Consider the following 17,902-nt stretch of genomic DNA (forward strand, 5'->3'; position numbering starts at 1 on the left):
TTCATAAAGGATTTAGGAAAGCGGGCAAGAAAACCGAATTTAAGGCCATGATGAGGTCAGCCATGATTGTGTTAAATGGCAGAGCAGACTTGGACTGAGTCCTCTGTTGAGGAAAAAAAGATTACATGCCAGAGGTATGCTGGTGGAAGGTGGCATTATTGGAGCAGATACAGTGATGGGCACAAAGATCTGGGGCAATGGATTAAATCCTTGCAGATGTGAGGAAGTGCAGCCGAGATGGGAGTTGGTGGGTTTGAAAATGGGTAATGGTCGACAATCTATCCTCAGAAATGGCAACAATGAAGTTGAAGAGTTCGAGAAGGACCAGGTGAAATTAAGGATGGAAAGTGGAGACAAAACTGATCATTTTTTCTAATTCCGGACAAGAGCAGCAGTGGCATCTAAGACTTTGGAAAAAGTGTTATTTGCATACCCATAATCACACCTTTGACTTGATAAAGTGAAATAAGTTAATGGAACATAGAAACAGGAGTAAATATGTAGAAATGTTTCCTAACAACTCTGCTGAGTGGTCTGGCCTAAATTTAAACAATGTGCCCAGTTTAGAATCCTCAACCAGTGGAAGTAATTTATCTTTATTAATCCTGTGTTTTTTCTATTATCTTGAACACTTCAACCAACATAGCCCTTAATCTCCTAAATTCTAGTGAAAAACAGGGATATAACCTAACCTAACCTAACCTAACCCCTGAGGTCTGGGTATCATTCTTGTACACCTACCTTGCATTCCATCCAAGGCCAATTTCTCTTGCCTAAGGTGTTATCCTGATCCAATCTCAGTACTCCCAAGTGAGTTCTAACCAGGATTTTATATAATTGTAGCCTAATTTCTGTGCCCTTACGCCCAAATTGTTCAAAGTAGTAATGAGTTCAGCTAAGCACAGAGAGCAGTGGTGGGTAGGAAATAATCAGGCCTCTGTTCAAGGAAGAAGCAGAGAGTCTTCTGACCATCTTGATGGAGGATAGTGGTATGGAGGGGTTACATATCTACAGTGAAGAGGTGGTGACTACTCCCAGAAAATTGGAAATTGTGGAACCAATAGAAGGCATCAGATGATGCTTGTTAGTTTTCAATTTGCGACACAGGGCAGTCAACTGAATTCGCAACTAATAGTCTGTCACTGAAGTTCCTCGACATTACTACAGTTCTTCAGCCTCCCAATCTTGTGTGACACACGTCACTTAAAGAACCCTACTGTTTCATTTCATGTTCATGATCAGATTTTGAATCACGTCGGAGGAATCTTTTAGCTATTCCTCGTACATTTTTGGAAATCTTTCATCTACAGTTGCTGTCCAGTCGTGTTTTCTGTGACATATAGATCTATTAAAAGCACTTTCATCCTCACCCTTGCTGTCTGTAACTCTTCTACTGTATTAGAGCCTGTATCCAGTATCTGGCTGGTCACAGAGTTATACAGCACGGAAACAGACCCTTCGGTCCAACTTGTCCATGCCAACCAGATATCCTAAACTAGTGTAGTCCCATTTGCCAGCATTTGGCCCAAATCCCTCTCAACTTTTCCTAATCTTGTATCCATCTAGGTGCTTTTTAAATGTACCAGCCTCCACTACTTCCCAGGCAACTCATTTCTCTGCATGAAAAAGTTGACCCTTGGGTCCTTGTTAAATCTTTTCCCCTCTCACCTTAAACCTATGCTCTCTAGCTTTCGACTCCCCTAACCTGGGGCAAAAGGCCTTTTTTATTTATATACCTTACCCATGCCCCTCTTAATTTTATAAATCTCTATAAGGTCACCCCTCAGCTTCCAACACTCCAGGGGAAAGTAGCCCTGGGCCTTTCAAACTCTCCTTTTATCCCAAGTCCAAATAACATCCTCCTAAATCTTTTCTGAACCCTCTCCACTTTAAGAATATCCCTCCTCTAATAGGGAGATCAGAACTGTGCAGAGTATTCCAGATGTGACCTTACCAAAGTCGTAGAGCCATAGAGATGTACAGCATGGAATCTTCAGTCCAACTCATCCATGCCGACCAGATATCCTAAATTAATCTAGTCCCTTTTTATTAGGCACTTGGCCCATCTCCCTCTAAACTCTTCATATTCATACACCCATCCAGATGTTCCTCTGGCAGCTCATTCATGCACGCATCACTCTTGCGTGAAACAGTTACCCCCTTAAGTCCCCTTTCAATCTTTTCCCCTCACCTTAAACCTATGCTCTCTAGTTCTGGACACCCCATCCCAAGGAAAAGATCTTGGCCATTTTCTCTATCTGTGCTCCTCATGATTTTATAAACTTCTGTAAGGTTACCCCTCAGTATCCAATGCCCCAGGGAAAACAGCCCCAGCCTATTCGGCCTCTCCCTTTAGCTCAAATCCTCCATCCCTGGCAATATCCTTGCAAAGCTTTTCTGAACCCTTTGAAGTTTCACAATATCCTTCCTATAGGAGGAAGAACAGAATTGCACACACTGTCCTGTACTGTGGCAATATAACATCTCGGGAACTACGCACAAAGGTATGAACAATGAAGGCAAGTGCTCCAAACACCATCGTAACCACCCTGTCTACCCTTGGTGCAATTATCAAAGAACTATGTCCCTAAACCCCAAGGTGTCTCTGTTTGTCAGTACGACCCAGGGCCCTGCAGTTAACTGTACAATTTCTGCCCTTATTTGTTTTACCAACACGTAATATCTCATTCATCCAAATTAAACTCCGTCTGCCACTCCTGGTCCATTGATCCAATTGCTCAAACTCTCTTTGTAATAAAGAGCAACACAGCACTGGAACAGGCCCTTCAGCCCTCCAAGCTTGTGCAATCTTAGAACATAGAAAAATACAGCACAGAACAGGTCCTTCAGTCCTCGATGTTGTGCTGACCTGTGAACTAATCTAAGCCCTTCACCGTACACTATCCCATCATTATCCATATGCTTATCCAAGGACTGTTTATATGCCTTTAATGTGGCTCAGTTTACTACGTTGGAGGGCAGGGCATTCCATGCCCTTACTACTCTGAGTAAAGAACCTGCTTTTGACGTCTATCTTAAATCTATCACTTCTCAATTTGCAGCTGTGACTTTCATATAAGTAGACATGATCATCTAAGGAAAAAGACACACTCAGTACTCCCTGTCTAATCCTCTGATCATCTTGTATGTCTATCAAGTATTCTGCCTTCCTGTTATTCTTCCCAAAGTGAATCATCTCACATTTATCTGCAGTGAACTCCATTTGCCACATTTCAGCCCAATTCTGCAGTTTATCAAGTCTCCCTGCAATATTCTCCTCTACAATATTTTCCTTTTCCTGAGTCAAAACAGATGAGAGATATTCTTTTAGCACCCCTCCGATCTCCACAGGGTCCACACACAACTTCCCACTTCTGTTTTTGTCAGGTCCTATTCCTACTCGAGTCATCCTTTTATTCCTCAAGTACCTGTAGAAAGCTTTAGACTTCTCCTTTATTCTACCTGCGAAAGATTGCTCATGTCCGCTCCTTGCTCTTCTTAACTCTCTTTAAATCCTTCCTAGCTACTCTGTAACTTTCCATCACCGCATCTGAACCAACTTGCCTCAACGTCCCATAAGCCTCCCTCTTTCCCTTAACAAGAGGTGCAATCTTTTTAGTAAACCACAGTTTCCCTACCATATCATTTCCTCCCTGCCTGACAGAGACATACCTATGAAGGACACATAATATCTGTTCCTTAAACCAGCTCCACATTTCGATTGTCCCCATCCCCTGCATTTTGCTGCCCCATTCTATGCTTCCTAAGTTTTGCATTGCATTATAATTGCCTTTCCCTATCTATAACACTTGCTCTGTGACCTGTACCTATTCCTTTCCATCGCTAAACTAAATGTAGCTGAATTATGGTCACTCTCTCCAAGGTGCTCACCTATCACTAAATCAAACACCTGGCCTGGTTCGTTACCAAGCATGAGATCCAGTGCAACCTCCCCTCTGGTCAGTCCTTCAACATACTGTGTCAAACCCTCCTGCACACATTGGCAAAAACTGATCAATTCGACGTACTAGAGTTAGTGTTTCCAGTCAGTGTTGGGGAAGTTAAAGTCTCCCATAATGACTACCCTGTTCCTTTCCCCCTGCCCAGAATCGATTTGCTAATCCTCCTCCATATCCCTGGAACTTTGCAGAGGCCTATAAAAACTGTCAGCAGTGTGACCTCCTATCTTATTTCTACCTCAGTAGACGAGTCCTTGTCACAAGTTCTTTCCACCATTGTCATACGGTCCTTGATTAACAAGGCCACATATCCCCCTCTCTTACCGCCTTCCCTGTTCTTAATGCAATATATAAACCCTGGAACCTGCAGCATCCATTCCTCACTCTACTCTATTCATGTCTCCGAAATGGCCACAACATCGAAGTCCCAGGTACCTCTCCTTGCTGCAAGCTCACCTACCTTACTCTGGATACTTCTGGCGTTGAAGTAGACACACTTCAAGCCAGCTTGCTGTCTGCCAACACATTGCTGTGACCCTGAAATCATGACCCTGTCCTTCCTACTCTCATCCTCCTGTGCACTGCAACTACAACATAGATTTCCATCCCCCACTGAGCTAGTTTAAACCCACCCGAATAGCACCAACAAATTTCCCATCCAGGATATTAGTACCCCTCTAGTTCAAGTGAAGACTGTCCTGTTTGTAGAGGTCCTACCTTCCCCAGAATGAGCCCTAATTGTCCAAGAACCTGAAACCCACCATCCTTGCAGCCATGTGTTCAGCTGATATCTCTCCCTGTTCTTTGCCTCGCTATTACGTGACACAGGTAACAATCCAGAGATAACAACTCTGTTTGTTCTTGCTCTCAACTTCCACCCAAGTTCCCTGAAATCCTGCCTTACATCCCTATCTCTCTTTCTACCTATGTCATTGGTACATGGGTGGACCACGACTTGGGGCTGGTCACCCTCTCCCTTCAGGACCCCAAAGACACAGTCTGAAACATCACGGACCCTGGCACCTGTGAGGCAACACACCAACCGTGAGTCTCTTTCATTCCCTGCAAACCTTCTATCTAAGCCTCTAACTATTGAGTCCCCAATGATTAACACTCCTCCTTTCCATCTTCCCTTCTGTAGCCTAAGGTAGTGTTCTTCACTGATGACTCTACCATGAATTTTAGTGTCATCCTCAAATTCGTAACTCTGCTTCCTAAATTCCCATTCAAATCATTTCTCTAAAAAAACAAATAAAAGTGGATCCAGCACCTTACCTGTGGAACGCCTTTGGTCACAGGCCTCCAGTCTGGAAAACAAAGCCTCCACCATTATCCCCTGTTGTCTACTGTCAAGCCAATGTTATATCCAGTTGACAAGCAATCCCTGATTCCCATGTGATCTAACATAGTTCACCAGTCTACCATACAAAGTCTACAATGCCACTCTACTTGACAGAGGCTTTACTAGAGTCCATGTTGACAAAGTCTGCTGCTTTTCCCTCATTACCTTCTTGTTCGCGACTTCAAAAAAAGAATTCAATCACATTTGTGAGACACTATTTCCTGTGCACAAAGCCATGATCAATCCTTGCCTCTCCAAATAAATGTAAATCCTATCTCTCAAAATCCCTTCAAAAAAACTTGCCCTCTACTGATGTCAGACTCAGTAGAGCCTGTTGTTCCCAAGCTTCTTGCAGCCTTTATGAAATAAAGGCAGAACATTGGGCAGACTCCAGTCCTCTGGCACCTCACCTGTGGCTGCAGATGATAGAACTATCTCTGCTTTGGGAACCATATGTTCCCATAATGTCCTGGAATCATAGAATCCCCACAGTGTGGAAGCAGACCATTTGGCCCATTGAATCCACAACGAACATTCCCACCCTGTCCCTGTAACTCTGCGTTTCCAGTGGCTAAACCATCTAGCCTGCACATCCCTGGACACTATGGGCAATTTAGCATGGCCAATCCATTCTCACCTACACACCTTTGGACTGTGACATAAATACAGAGCACCCGGAGGAAATCCACGCAGACACAGGCAGACTATACAAACTCCACGCAGTTGCTCAAAGGAGGAATTGAACCCAGGTCCCTGGCACTGTGAAGCAGTAGAGCTAACCACTGAGCTCTGTGCTTTCCTTGGAAAAGCCGGATCCAGTCCCGGAGATTTATCTCCCTTTAAGCATTTAAGACTGCCAGTACCTCATCTTCTATACCATGGATTGTTTTCAAGATATCACTGATCATTTCCCTGAGTTCCCTACCCTCCATAATTTTTTTCCACAGTGAATATTGACATAACCCTATCGTATCTCTCCCATCTCCTGTGGTTCCACATATAGATGACCTCATTGATCTTTAAGAAGCCCTATTCTCGCTATAGTTGTTTTGAATGCTTGCAGAATCTCTTGGGACTATCTTTAGCCTTGGAAGATAAGGTTATCTCATATCTCCTGTTTGCTCTCCTGACTTCCTTCTTAAGAATGCCCCTACACCCCTTAGATTCTTCAAGGGATTCACTTGATCCCACTGTATATACCTGACACATGCCTCCTCCTTATTCTTGCTCAGAGCCTCAATATCTTTATTCATTCATTGTTCCTCAACTCTACTGGCCTTGCCCATCACTAACAAGAACATACTGCCTCTGAACTCTTGTTATCTCACTTTTGAAAGCATTGGTGCAATTGAATTCAATAAATTTGATACAAAGACAGAATTCTGGAGAAACTCAGAACTGGTAGCATCTGTGGAGAGAGAAAGTTAATATTTCGAGTCTGATATGACCCTTCTTCAGAATCTGATCTGCTCTTTTGCAACAATGTTGAGGTAGCCTTGGCCTTCAAATACACACAAAGTGCCTTTGTAGAACACAGTTGGTCCATATGACCCTCTGGATTGATTTCCAACTCCTTGCTTGCATTGCCTACCAATGTGAGATTCTTGTTAACTAGCTTCACTGATTGTGTGAGCCGTGTTCTAAGGAAAGGGGAGAAGTGACATAAGTCTCTCAAATTTTCCTGTTGTAGATGCATTTTTCTAGAGGATATTCTGTTGGGAAGAAAAAGGAATTAGAACTGACCACTGCACAGTACCTTTGAAATTGCTACCTTGTTTCTGAGCACACTTTCCAAAATGTTATACATTACCACAGCTGTGCTAAGTGGCATTACTCAAGAACAGAATATAATGATGTCTTCACAGCTGTTTGCAGCCACTGGATGGTGCTATGTGGCAAGTGTAACACAAGCCAACATAATCCACTCAGAGGCTGCCAGTGACTGTAAGATTCTCGTTAGTCATTTCCATCAGGATTGGAAGGAATGAATCACCAAGTGTTGCAGTGCCTGATAAGGTGGTGTATGTGGGGCTGACAGAATGTTGAGAAATTTAGCCCAGGCAAGGATGCATTTGTGTTAATATTAAATGCATTGGATTCTTCTCACTGCATTGAGAATTGTTAACTATCCAGGGTTCGATTCATGTGTCTGACAGTTGTGATATCTTGTCAATGTACACTCACTAGTTCAGCTAAGCACTTTTTACCCAACATCCGATCAGCATTTTATTGTATTGCATGGTCAATGACCTGTGACAGTGCAACTGAACGATCACATTCTTTAAAATAAAAGTAAAAAAAACGGCATGCTGGAAATCTGAAACCAAAACAAAATGCTGGAGAAATTCAACCTGCATCTGAAGGAGAAAAACAGAGTTTCGTGTCCAGTGACCCTTTGTCAGAACTGATATTCCCTGGTCAGATAGTTGCATTTCTACATAGTGGCTATCATTTAAAAACAAACATTGCTACAGTTTAATTCCACCAGTTTGTAATTAGATTAGATTACTTACAGTGTGGAAACAGGCCCTTCGGCCCAACAAGTCCACACTGACCCACCGAAGCGCAACCCACCCATACCCCTACATTTACCCCTTACCTAACACTACGGGCAATTTAGCATGGCCAATTCACCTGACCCGCACATCTTTGGACTGTGGGAGGAAACCGGAGCACCCGGAGGAAACCCACGCAGACACTGGGAGAACGTGCAAACTCCACACAGTCAGTCGCCTGAGTCGGGAATTGAACCCAGGTCTCAGGCGCTGTGAGGCAGCAGTGCTAACCACTGTGCCACCATGCCGCCCACAAATGGTTAAGACCTCTTACTCAGTATGTGAGTTTCTGTGTTTTAGGGTAAAAGGACAGATTGTGAAGAGATGCAGCCAGCTCGGTGTGAGACTGCGATGTGACTTTCAGGAATTCCTGCGAGAGTTTCAGCAATGGAGGAACAGTACTATCAACCTGCTACATTTGCCTCTGGACACTGAGGATGGGGCTTTGACCAGGACTTATCTGCAGAACATTGAGGTGATTGGTGCTGATTAAGGAGTGAAAGAGTTAGATGTTCTAAACTGAACTGATGTAGGGACTGGAGTAGACTGGTTTATAAACGAGGCCTCCTCCCTTGAGCTCTTGATTTTGTGTATGATTTTAATAGGCTGAAGATAATTACAGCGTTTCATAGAACATAGAACATAGAAGGATACAGCGCAGTACAGGCCCTTCGGCCCTCGATGTTGCGCCGACCGAATCCTACCTAACCTATACTAGCCCAATAACTTCCAAATGCCTATCCAATCCCCGCTTAAATGACCATAAAGAAGGAGAGTTCACCACTGATACGGGCAGGGCATTCCATGAACTCTCAACCCGCTGTGTGAAGAATCTACCCCTAACATCTGTCCTATACCTACCACCCCTTAATTTAAAGCTATGTCCCCTAGTAACACCTGACTCCATTAGCGGTAAAAGGTTCTTAGTATCTACCCTATCTAAACCCCTAATCATCTTATACACTTCTATCAGATCTCCCCTAAACCTTCTCTTCTCCAATGAGAACAGCCCCAAGTGCCTCAGCCTTTCCTCATAAGATTTTCCTACCATTCCAGGCAACATCCTGGTAAACCTCCTCTGCACTCGTTCTAAAGCTTCCACATCCTTCCTATAGTATGGCGACCAAAACTGCACACAATACTCCAGATGAGGCCTCACCAGAGTCTTATACAACTGCAACATGACCTCAGGACTCCGGAACTCAATTCCTCTGCCAATAAAGCCCAGTACACCATATGCCTTCCTCACAGCACTATTTACCTGGGTGGCAACTTTCAGAGATCTGTGTACATGGACACCAAGATCCCTCTGCTCATCCACACTACCAAGTAGCCTACCATTAGCCCAGTAATCCATCATCTTGTTATTCTTGTGTTTCACTTTGTGTAATTTGATACGATTGTTAAACTTTGATTAATTCTCTCAGGATCATCTGACTCATAGCAACCAATTGAAAATCCAACTTGACAGATTTCAGGGACTGGAGGGAATGTTGGGCAGTGTCTACAGTGAAGAGCAGACTGCAACGTTTGAGTCTGAACTCCGAGAGGCAGTACAGCAACGAATATTCCTTACTGATGGCCTTTTACAGAGACGGAGAGAATTGCAGGTATTTACACAATTGATGTCATTATTGATTGAGAAGGAATTTTCTCTAAATAGCTGGAAATTTTAAAAATAAACTTTCAGAAAATTCTCAGCAATTTCCAGTTAAGAAACGCCAAAGGGAAGTAAAATTTAATGCAAATTATAATATAGTTTAAAAACCTGAAGGAACTGTGGTTGCTGTAAATCAGAAACAAAAACAAAAATTGCTGGAAAAGCTCAGCAGGTCTGGCAGCATCTGTGGAGAGAAAGCAGACTTTGTTTTGGGTTGGTTGACCCTCTTTCAAATCTCAGAGCCGAAAAGTTTACTCTTATTTCTGGATCGTCGTCTTTCTTTTTACTGCGAGTATGTTTCATATGTAATGGTATCTTTTTTAGAGAGTGTTTCCTAATTTCTTGGATCTATCTTGATGACAGTTGCTCTCTGATCAATTTTCAAAATGCCCTCATTTTTATACCCGTCAACGTCGAATTGTCTCATTGGTTTAATGTTGGCAAAACAATAAATTCAAACTCTATTGGGTTTTACTATACTGGGACATTATTTATTCTGGTTAAATTCAAATTGTTGTCAAAACAGCAACCAAAACTCGGGTATACATTTCACAGCCAAATGTTACATATTTTCCATTTTCCACTCTGGGACTCCCATCTAGTCATATCCACAGGTGCTTGTAATCTCTCAGTTCAGAACAGTATTCGCTCTTTCTTTAAGGTATAGTACACGTCTTCAACTTCATAACACCATGGATGTGCAGGCAAGGTGGGTTAGCTATGGGAAAGGCAGGGTTACAACAATAGGGGGGTGGGTTTGGGTGGTATGCTCTTCAGAGGGTTCGTGTGGACTTGATGGGCCGAATGACCTGCATCCACACATCAGGATTCCATGATTTGTAATACATTCTCATGAGTGAGGGTGTTCAGACAGAGGCCATGATCTACATTGGCAGCACTGAAATAGGTATAAATGGGGATCCTGAAAAGCAGATTTTAGGATAAAGATATTAAAAAGTGATTTTAGCATAAAAAGATTAAAAAGCAGGACCTCAAAATTGCAATCAGAGCATTACTCTCAGGGCTGAGAGAGAGCATTGGATTAGGAAGATTGATCGATTTGACATGTGACTATTGAGGGCAATGGAATCATTTCTGGACCAGGAGAGCTATACAACATGAAACAACTGCAATGGAGAGGAAGTGACCTAGTGGTATTATTTCTATATGGTGAATCAAAAAAGCTCATCTGATGTTCTGGGGATGGGGGTTTGAATCCCACCACAACAGGTGGTGAAATTTGAATTCTGTAAAAAGAAATCTTGACAAGGTTTGTGTAAAGGTTTGTAGCTCGGGTGCTGGTTGTTATGGCTGTGGGTATGTTCTCTGAGCTGCGAAGTTGATTTGCAGATCTTTTGCCCCCTGTCGAGGTGACATCTTCAGTGTTCTGGAGCCTCCTGTGAAGTGTTGCTATACTGTGTTTTCTGGAATTTATTTGGTTCCGTTTCTGCTGCTTCCAGTTGCTGGTTCCAGTAGTTTGTTGTAGTGGCCGGTATATTGGGCCGAGGTCTGTCTGTTTGTTGGTGGAGTCCGTGAATGAGTGCCATGCTTCTAAAAGTTCTCTGGCTGTCCTGTGTTTAGCTTGTCCTCGGATAATTGTGTTGTCCCAGTCAAACTTGTTGTCCTTGTCATCTGTGTTTATGGCTCCTGGGGCCAACTGATCGTGGCATTTAATGTCTCACAGGTGTTCATGGATGCGGATTGCTAGTCGTCTGCCTGTTTGTCCGACAGAGTGTTTTGTGCAGTCTTTGCATGGAAGCTTGTAAACTGTGTTAGTCTTGTGTGGTGGGTATAGGGTCTTTTGGTCTGGTGAGTTGTCTGTGTGTGGCTGTCGGTTTATGGGGGGTCGCGAAACAGTATGGTCAGAGAGGTCTGGCTGTCAATTCTGAGACTGTTTTTATGTAGAGTGGCGAGTATATTGTGTTGTGGCATGTCCTGGTCACGTTGTCTGTGTGTTGGTCATCTGCAGATGAAATTGCAGTGGTATCGTTTTTGGTGAAGACACTGTGGAAGTGTTGTTCTTCTAACCCTAACCCTAAGAGCAAGAAGAACACCTCTACAGAGTCTTCACCAAAAACAGATATCCCCACAACTTCATCTGCAGATGCCTTACAAACAATATGACATTTCACCAAATAAGTTGAATTGAATTGAATGTATTGTCACGTGTACCAAGGCGCAGTGAAAAGCTTGTCTTGTGAGCAATGCAGGCAGATCCCCAGAGTTAAGTAGCATAGATAGTAAATCATAGGGAAACAGTGGAAAAAACAAAAACACAGGGACAGGCGAATGTTAAGAGTTTGAGAGTCCATTCGGTATTCTAACAATAGTAGCGTAGAGACGGTTATGAAACCGGCTGGTGCATGTGTTCGGGCTTCTGTACCTCCTCCCCGATGATCGAGGTTGTAGAAAAACATTGCCAGGGTGGGATGGATTTTTGAGAATGTTGGCGGCCTTTCCTTAACAGCAGGCTGAACATTTTCTAATTTTAAAGCCAAATGTGAAGTGGATATTCCAGGTATGATGCAGCTGGTCAAACCACTTTAATTTATTTAAACACTGCGGTTGAAACACTAACAAAAAAAGTGGAATTTAGAATAATTTAACTACTGTAAACTTAACCAACCCGATATAGTGAATATTACTAAATAACTGTTCCAATGTTGCATTAAAGAGCCTCAGCTAAATTGGAATCAATGGGTATCAGGGAGCAAACACTCCTCTGGTTGGACTCATACTTGGCACACACAAGACTGCATTTGATTTATTGTTATTAGATATACCAAGATACAGTGAAGAGTAGTGTTCTGTGTGCTCTACATGCATATCATAGCACGCAAAGTGCATTGGGGAGCAGAACATGGTGTAGAACACCGTGTTGCAACCACAGAAGATGCAGAGAGATCAAAATTAACATTTGATACATCCTTTCAAGAGTCTGAATACAGCAGGGAAGAAGGTGTTCTTGAATCTAATTGTACATGTATTCAAACTTGTATATCTTCTGCCTGATGGAAGAGGGGAGAAGAGAGTATACGTAAAATGGGATGGGTCTATGGTGTGGTAATTGAAGGTCAGTCATCTCAGTTCCAGGACATCTCTGCAAGAGTTCCTCATGATAGTGGCCTTGGCCCAACCATCTTCAGTTGCTTCATCAAAACCTTCCTCCATCATGAGGTCAGAAGTGGGGATGTTCGCCAATGATAGCACAATATTTAGCACTTTTTCTGACGACTCAGAAATTGAAACAATCAGTGTTCAAATGCCACAAGATCTGGGCAATATCAGGCTTAGGGCTGACAAGTGGCAAATAACATTTGCAGCACACAAATGCTGGGCTATGATGATCTTCTGCAAGAGATAATCTAAGCAGCGCCCTTTAACGTTCAATGGTATTACCATCACTGAATCTCCCACTCTCAACATCATGGGGATTACCATTGAGCTGGACTCCACCATATAAATACAGTGGCTACAAAAGCAAAATAGAAACTAGGAATACTGAGCAAGTAACTCACCACCTGATTTCCCAAAGCCTGTCCACCATCTTCAAGGCACAAGCCAGGAATGTGATGGAATACTCCCCACTTGCCTGACACCATCCAGGGCAAAGCAGCCCTGTTGATTGCCTCTACATCCCACAAGCATCCATTCCCTCCACCATCAGTAGCAGTAATGCATACTCTCGGCAAGTTGCATCTTGTAGAAAGAAATCCATTGAAGATCCTTAGCTGCTTACAAACCCATGACAATTTCCATCTCGAAGGACAAGGGCAGCAGATACATGGTATTATGCACCAGGCCAGACCACCTCAAAATATTTTAAGAAGGTAAACTAGACTCTAACGTTTTCTAATTTTAAAGCCAAATATGAAGTAGATATTCCAGGTGTGATGTAGCTAGTCAAACCACTTTAAGCAGAACAGAATTTATTTAAACACTATTGTTGAAACACTAACAAAAGAAAGCAGAATTTAGATTAACTTAACTATTGGTCAACTTAACTAACCCAGTGCAGTGACTATTACTAAATAACTGTTCCAACACAGTAACACCCCAGAAACCCTCCCCTTAGCAAAAAGGTAAATTCAAACACTGGTTCTTTCAGGCAGGAGGGAACAGCTTCCATCGAGAGATTTCAGAAGAAAGTCGGAGGAGTTCTTCACTGAAGCTTGAAGCTCCCTTCGTCTCCTCACATTTGTGACTGCTGCAGCTAAAACAAACTATAAAAACTGAACTGGGAGAATTGGCCACTCCCTTGCCAGTATTAAACTAGCCTTTTCCTTGACTCCAGATTTTGGTACCTCTGCCTTTACGACTGCTCTTAAAACAAAAACAAGGACAAAATAACCTTTTTAAGTGACAGCATTGTCACAATGGGAACACCACCACCTGCAAATTCCCCACCAGGCGACTCGTCATCCAGATTTGGAAATGTATTGCCATTACAGAGGAACCTCGATTATCTGGCATTCGATTGTCCAAATATTGGATTATCCGGCAAGATTGCTAGGTCCCGATGCTTGGCTAAACAATGATATCCAGCACTTAGTTATCCGTAATTCGATTAACCAAACGAAATATGCCTGCCTGTATCCTTCGGATAATCGAGGTACCTCTGTATTTCACTGTTACATAGAACATTACAGCACAGTACAGGCCCTTGACATTGCACTGACCTGTGAAATTAATCTGATGCCCATCTAAACTAAACCATTCCATTACTATCCATACTTAGGTCCAATACCCATTTTTTAAATGCTCTTCTAATTGAACAGCCTTTTGCTTCTATGCAGTCTATATCCCTCATTCCCTGCCTCTTCATGTCTTTGTCAAGCTACCTCTTAAATATTGCTATTATATCTGCTTCTACCTCAGGCTGCAGATTCGGGACTTACCACCCTCTGTGTAAAATAAAAAGACCTGCTTCTGTCATCTCCTGTAAACTTTCCCTCTATCACTTTAAGCCTATATTCCTGAGTAATTGACGTTTCTAGCCTGGGAGAAAGACTCTGACTAGACATTTTATCTATGCCTCTCATGATTTTGTAAACTTCTATCAGGTCACCCTCAGTCTCTCACATTCAAATGAAAACAAACCAAATTTGTCCAATCTCTCATGGCTAATATCCTCCAAACCAGGCAACATCTGGTGAACCTTTCCTGTACCCTGTCCAAAGCCTCCACATCCTTCATATATCACAAACAGCAGAGGTGCCAGTATGGATCCTTGTGGAACACCCACGAGTCACTGACCTCCAGCCTAACTAACACCCTTCCACCACTACACTCTGCCTTCTGTGGGCAAGCCCCACCTGAATCCATGTGTCCAAATCAATGTGGGTCTCGTGCATCTAAATCTTCTGGATGGGCTTACCGTGAGGTTATTTTTCAAAAGCCTCACTAAAACTGATGTAGATGACGTCCACTGCTCTACCCTTTGTCATCATCTTGAAAAGGTAATCAAGTTAGTAATACACAATCTGCCCTGCACAAAGCCTTGCTGACTGTCCCTAATCTTCCAAATGCATATAAATCCTATCCCCAAGAATTCTCTCCAATAGTTTCCCAAATTCCGACATGAGACTCCTCAGTCTAGAGTTTCCTGGATTGTCCCTATTTCCCTTCTTGAACAGAGGAGCAACATGAGCTCCTTGCCAGTTCTCCAGGCATCTCCAGTGGCTAATGAGGACACAAAGATCTTGGTCAAGGCCCCAGAAATCTCTTCTCTTGCCCCTCTCAAGAACCTGGGATAGATATTATCGGGCCCAGGGGACTTATCCACCTTAATGCTCTTGAAGAGACCCAACACCACTTTGTTGATCTCAGAATGTCTACACAAATCTCACTGTCCTCCATATCCTTCTCCGGTGAATACTGACGTAAAGTACTCACTTAGGATCTTGCCCACCTTCTCTGCCTCCAAGCACAAGCTTCCTCCTTTATCCTTGAGTGGCCCTACCTTCTCCATAGTTATCTTCTTGTTTTAATGTATGTATAGAATGCTTTGCAATTGTCTTTAACCCAACTTGCCAAGGTCGTTTCATGGCCAGTTGTTGCTTTCCTAATTCCATGCTTGAGTTCCTTCCTCTTCTCCTTATATTCCACAAGGGCCCTGTCGGATTTTACCTTCCTAAGCTTTACATATGCTTTTTTCCTTTTACTAAATTCACAAACATCCCTCCTAATCCAAGGGTCCCTTGCCTTACCATCCTTGTCCTCCCCCTTCACTGGAACATGCCGGTCCTGAACTCCAGCAGACCCTTAAAAAAAATTCCCACATGTCAAATGTGGACTTGCATGATACCGCTGCTCCCAATTAACATTCCCACAAGGTCCTGACTTATCCTTATTCATAGTTATCTTCAAACTTCAGGAGTTTTGATCACTGTTTGCAAAATGCTGTCCCACTGAAAGGTCAGTCACCTTGCCAGGCTCATTAGCCAATACAAGGTCCAGTATTGCCCCTCCTCTAGTTGGATCATCCACATACTGTTTCAAGAAACTCTAAAGGATGCATTTCACAAATTCTTCCCTGTCTTAATCCTGTTGCTGTAAGGGAGTCTCAGTCAATATTGGGGAAGTCCTGCCCCACCAAAACAAACCTAACTGCCCCGGTCGACCCATTGTCTCAGCCTGCTCCTGCCCCACCGAACTCATCTCTGCATACCTCGACACGGTCCTGTCCCCCTTAGCCCAAGAACTCCCCACCTACGTTCGGGACACCACCTACGCCCTCCACCTCCTCCATGATTTGCGCTTCCCCGGTCCCCAATGCCTTATCTACACCAAGGACATCCAGTCCCTGTATACCTCCATCCCCCATCACGAAGGACTCAAAACCCTCCCCTTCCTTTCCCGCCGTACCAACCAGTACCCTTCCACTGACACCCTCCTTCGACTGACTGAACTGGTCCTCAACCTGAACAACTTCTCTTTCCAATTCTCCCACTTCCTCCAAACTAAAGGAGTTGCCATGGGCACCCTCATGGGCCCCAGCTATGCCTGCCTCTTCGTACGATATGTGGAACAGTTCATCTTCCGCAACTACACTGGCACCACCCCCCACCTTTTTCTCCGCTACATCGATGACTGTATCGGCGCTGCCTCGTGCTCCCACGAGGAGGTTGAACGGTTCATCCATTTACCAATACCTTCCACCCCGACCTCAAATTCACCTGAACTGTCTCAGACTCCTCCCTCCCCTTCCGAGACCTTTCCATTTCTATCTCGGGCGACCGAATCAACACGGACATTTACTATAAACCAACTGACTCCCACAGCTATCTAGACTACACCTCCTCCCACCCCGCCCCCTGTAAAAACGCCATCCCATATTCCCAATTCCTTCGTCTCCGCCACATCTGCTCCCAGGAGGACCAGTTCCAAAACCGTACTGCCCAGATGGCCTCCTTCTTCAAGGACTGCAGTTTCCCCCCAGACGTGATCGATGATGCCCTCCACTGCATCTCCTCCACTTCCCGCTCCTCCGCGCTTGAGCCCCGCCCCTCCAACCGCCACCAGGACAGAACCCCACTAGTTCTCACCCACCACCCCACCAACCTCCATATACAGCATATCATCCGCCACCATTTCCGCCACCTCCAAACAGACCTCACCACCAGGGAGATATTTCCCTCCCCTCCCCTATCAGCGTTCCGAAAAGACCACTCCCTCCGTGACTCCCTCGTCAGGTCCACACCCCCCACCAACCCAACCTCCACTCCCGGCACCTTCCCCTGCAACCGCAGGAAATGCAAAACTTGCGCCCACACCTCCTCCTTCCAAGGCCCCAAGGGATCCTTCCGGATCCTTCCAGATCCGCCACAAATTCACCTGCACCTCCACACACATCACCTATTGCATCCGCTGCACCCGATGTGGCCTCCTCTATATTGGGGAGACAGGCCGCCTACTTGCGGAACGTTTCAGAGAACACCTCTGGGACACCCAGACCAACCAACCCAACCACCCCGTGGCTCAACACTTCAACTCCCCCTCCCACTCCACCAAGGACATGCAGGTCCTTGGACTCCTCCATCGCCAGACCATAACAACACGACGGTTGGAGGAAGAGCGCCTCATCTTCCGCCTAGGAACCTTCCAACCACAAAGGATGAACTCAGATTTCTCCAGTTTCCTCATTTCCCCTCCCCCCACCTTGTCTCAGTCAAATCCCTCGAACTCAGCACCGCCCTCCTAACCTGCAATCTTCTTCCTGAGCTCTCCGCCCCCACCCCACTCCAGCCTATCACCCTCACCTTGACCTCCTTCCACCTATCGCATCTCCAATGCTCCTCCTCCAAGTCCCTCCTCCCTACCTTTTATCTTAGCCTGCTGGACACACTTTCCTCATTCCTGAAGAAGGGCTTATGCCTGAAACGTT

At 44.3% G+C, this 17,902-nt stretch overlaps 1 protein-coding gene across 4 annotated transcripts in view; it reads left to right on the plus strand.

The window, feature by feature from the left end:
* Positions 1–17,902, plus strand: part of syne3 (spectrin repeat containing, nuclear envelope family member 3) — an 80,225-nt gene that overhangs the window by 33,000 nt on the left and 29,323 nt on the right. For all 4 annotated transcript variants that reach the window (XM_060829540.1, XM_060829541.1, XM_060829543.1 and 1 more), the window contains 2 exons: positions 8,157–8,331; positions 9,284–9,466. In XM_060829540.1, coding sequence (XP_060685523.1) covers positions 8,157–8,331; positions 9,284–9,466 — 358 coding nt within the window. The remainder of the gene's footprint in view (positions 1–8,156; positions 8,332–9,283; positions 9,467–17,902) is intronic.

This window comes from Hemiscyllium ocellatum, chromosome 8 (genome assembly GCF_020745735.1).
Source record: "Hemiscyllium ocellatum isolate sHemOce1 chromosome 8, sHemOce1.pat.X.cur, whole genome shotgun sequence".
NCBI lineage: Eukaryota > Metazoa > Chordata > Chondrichthyes > Orectolobiformes > Hemiscylliidae > Hemiscyllium > Hemiscyllium ocellatum.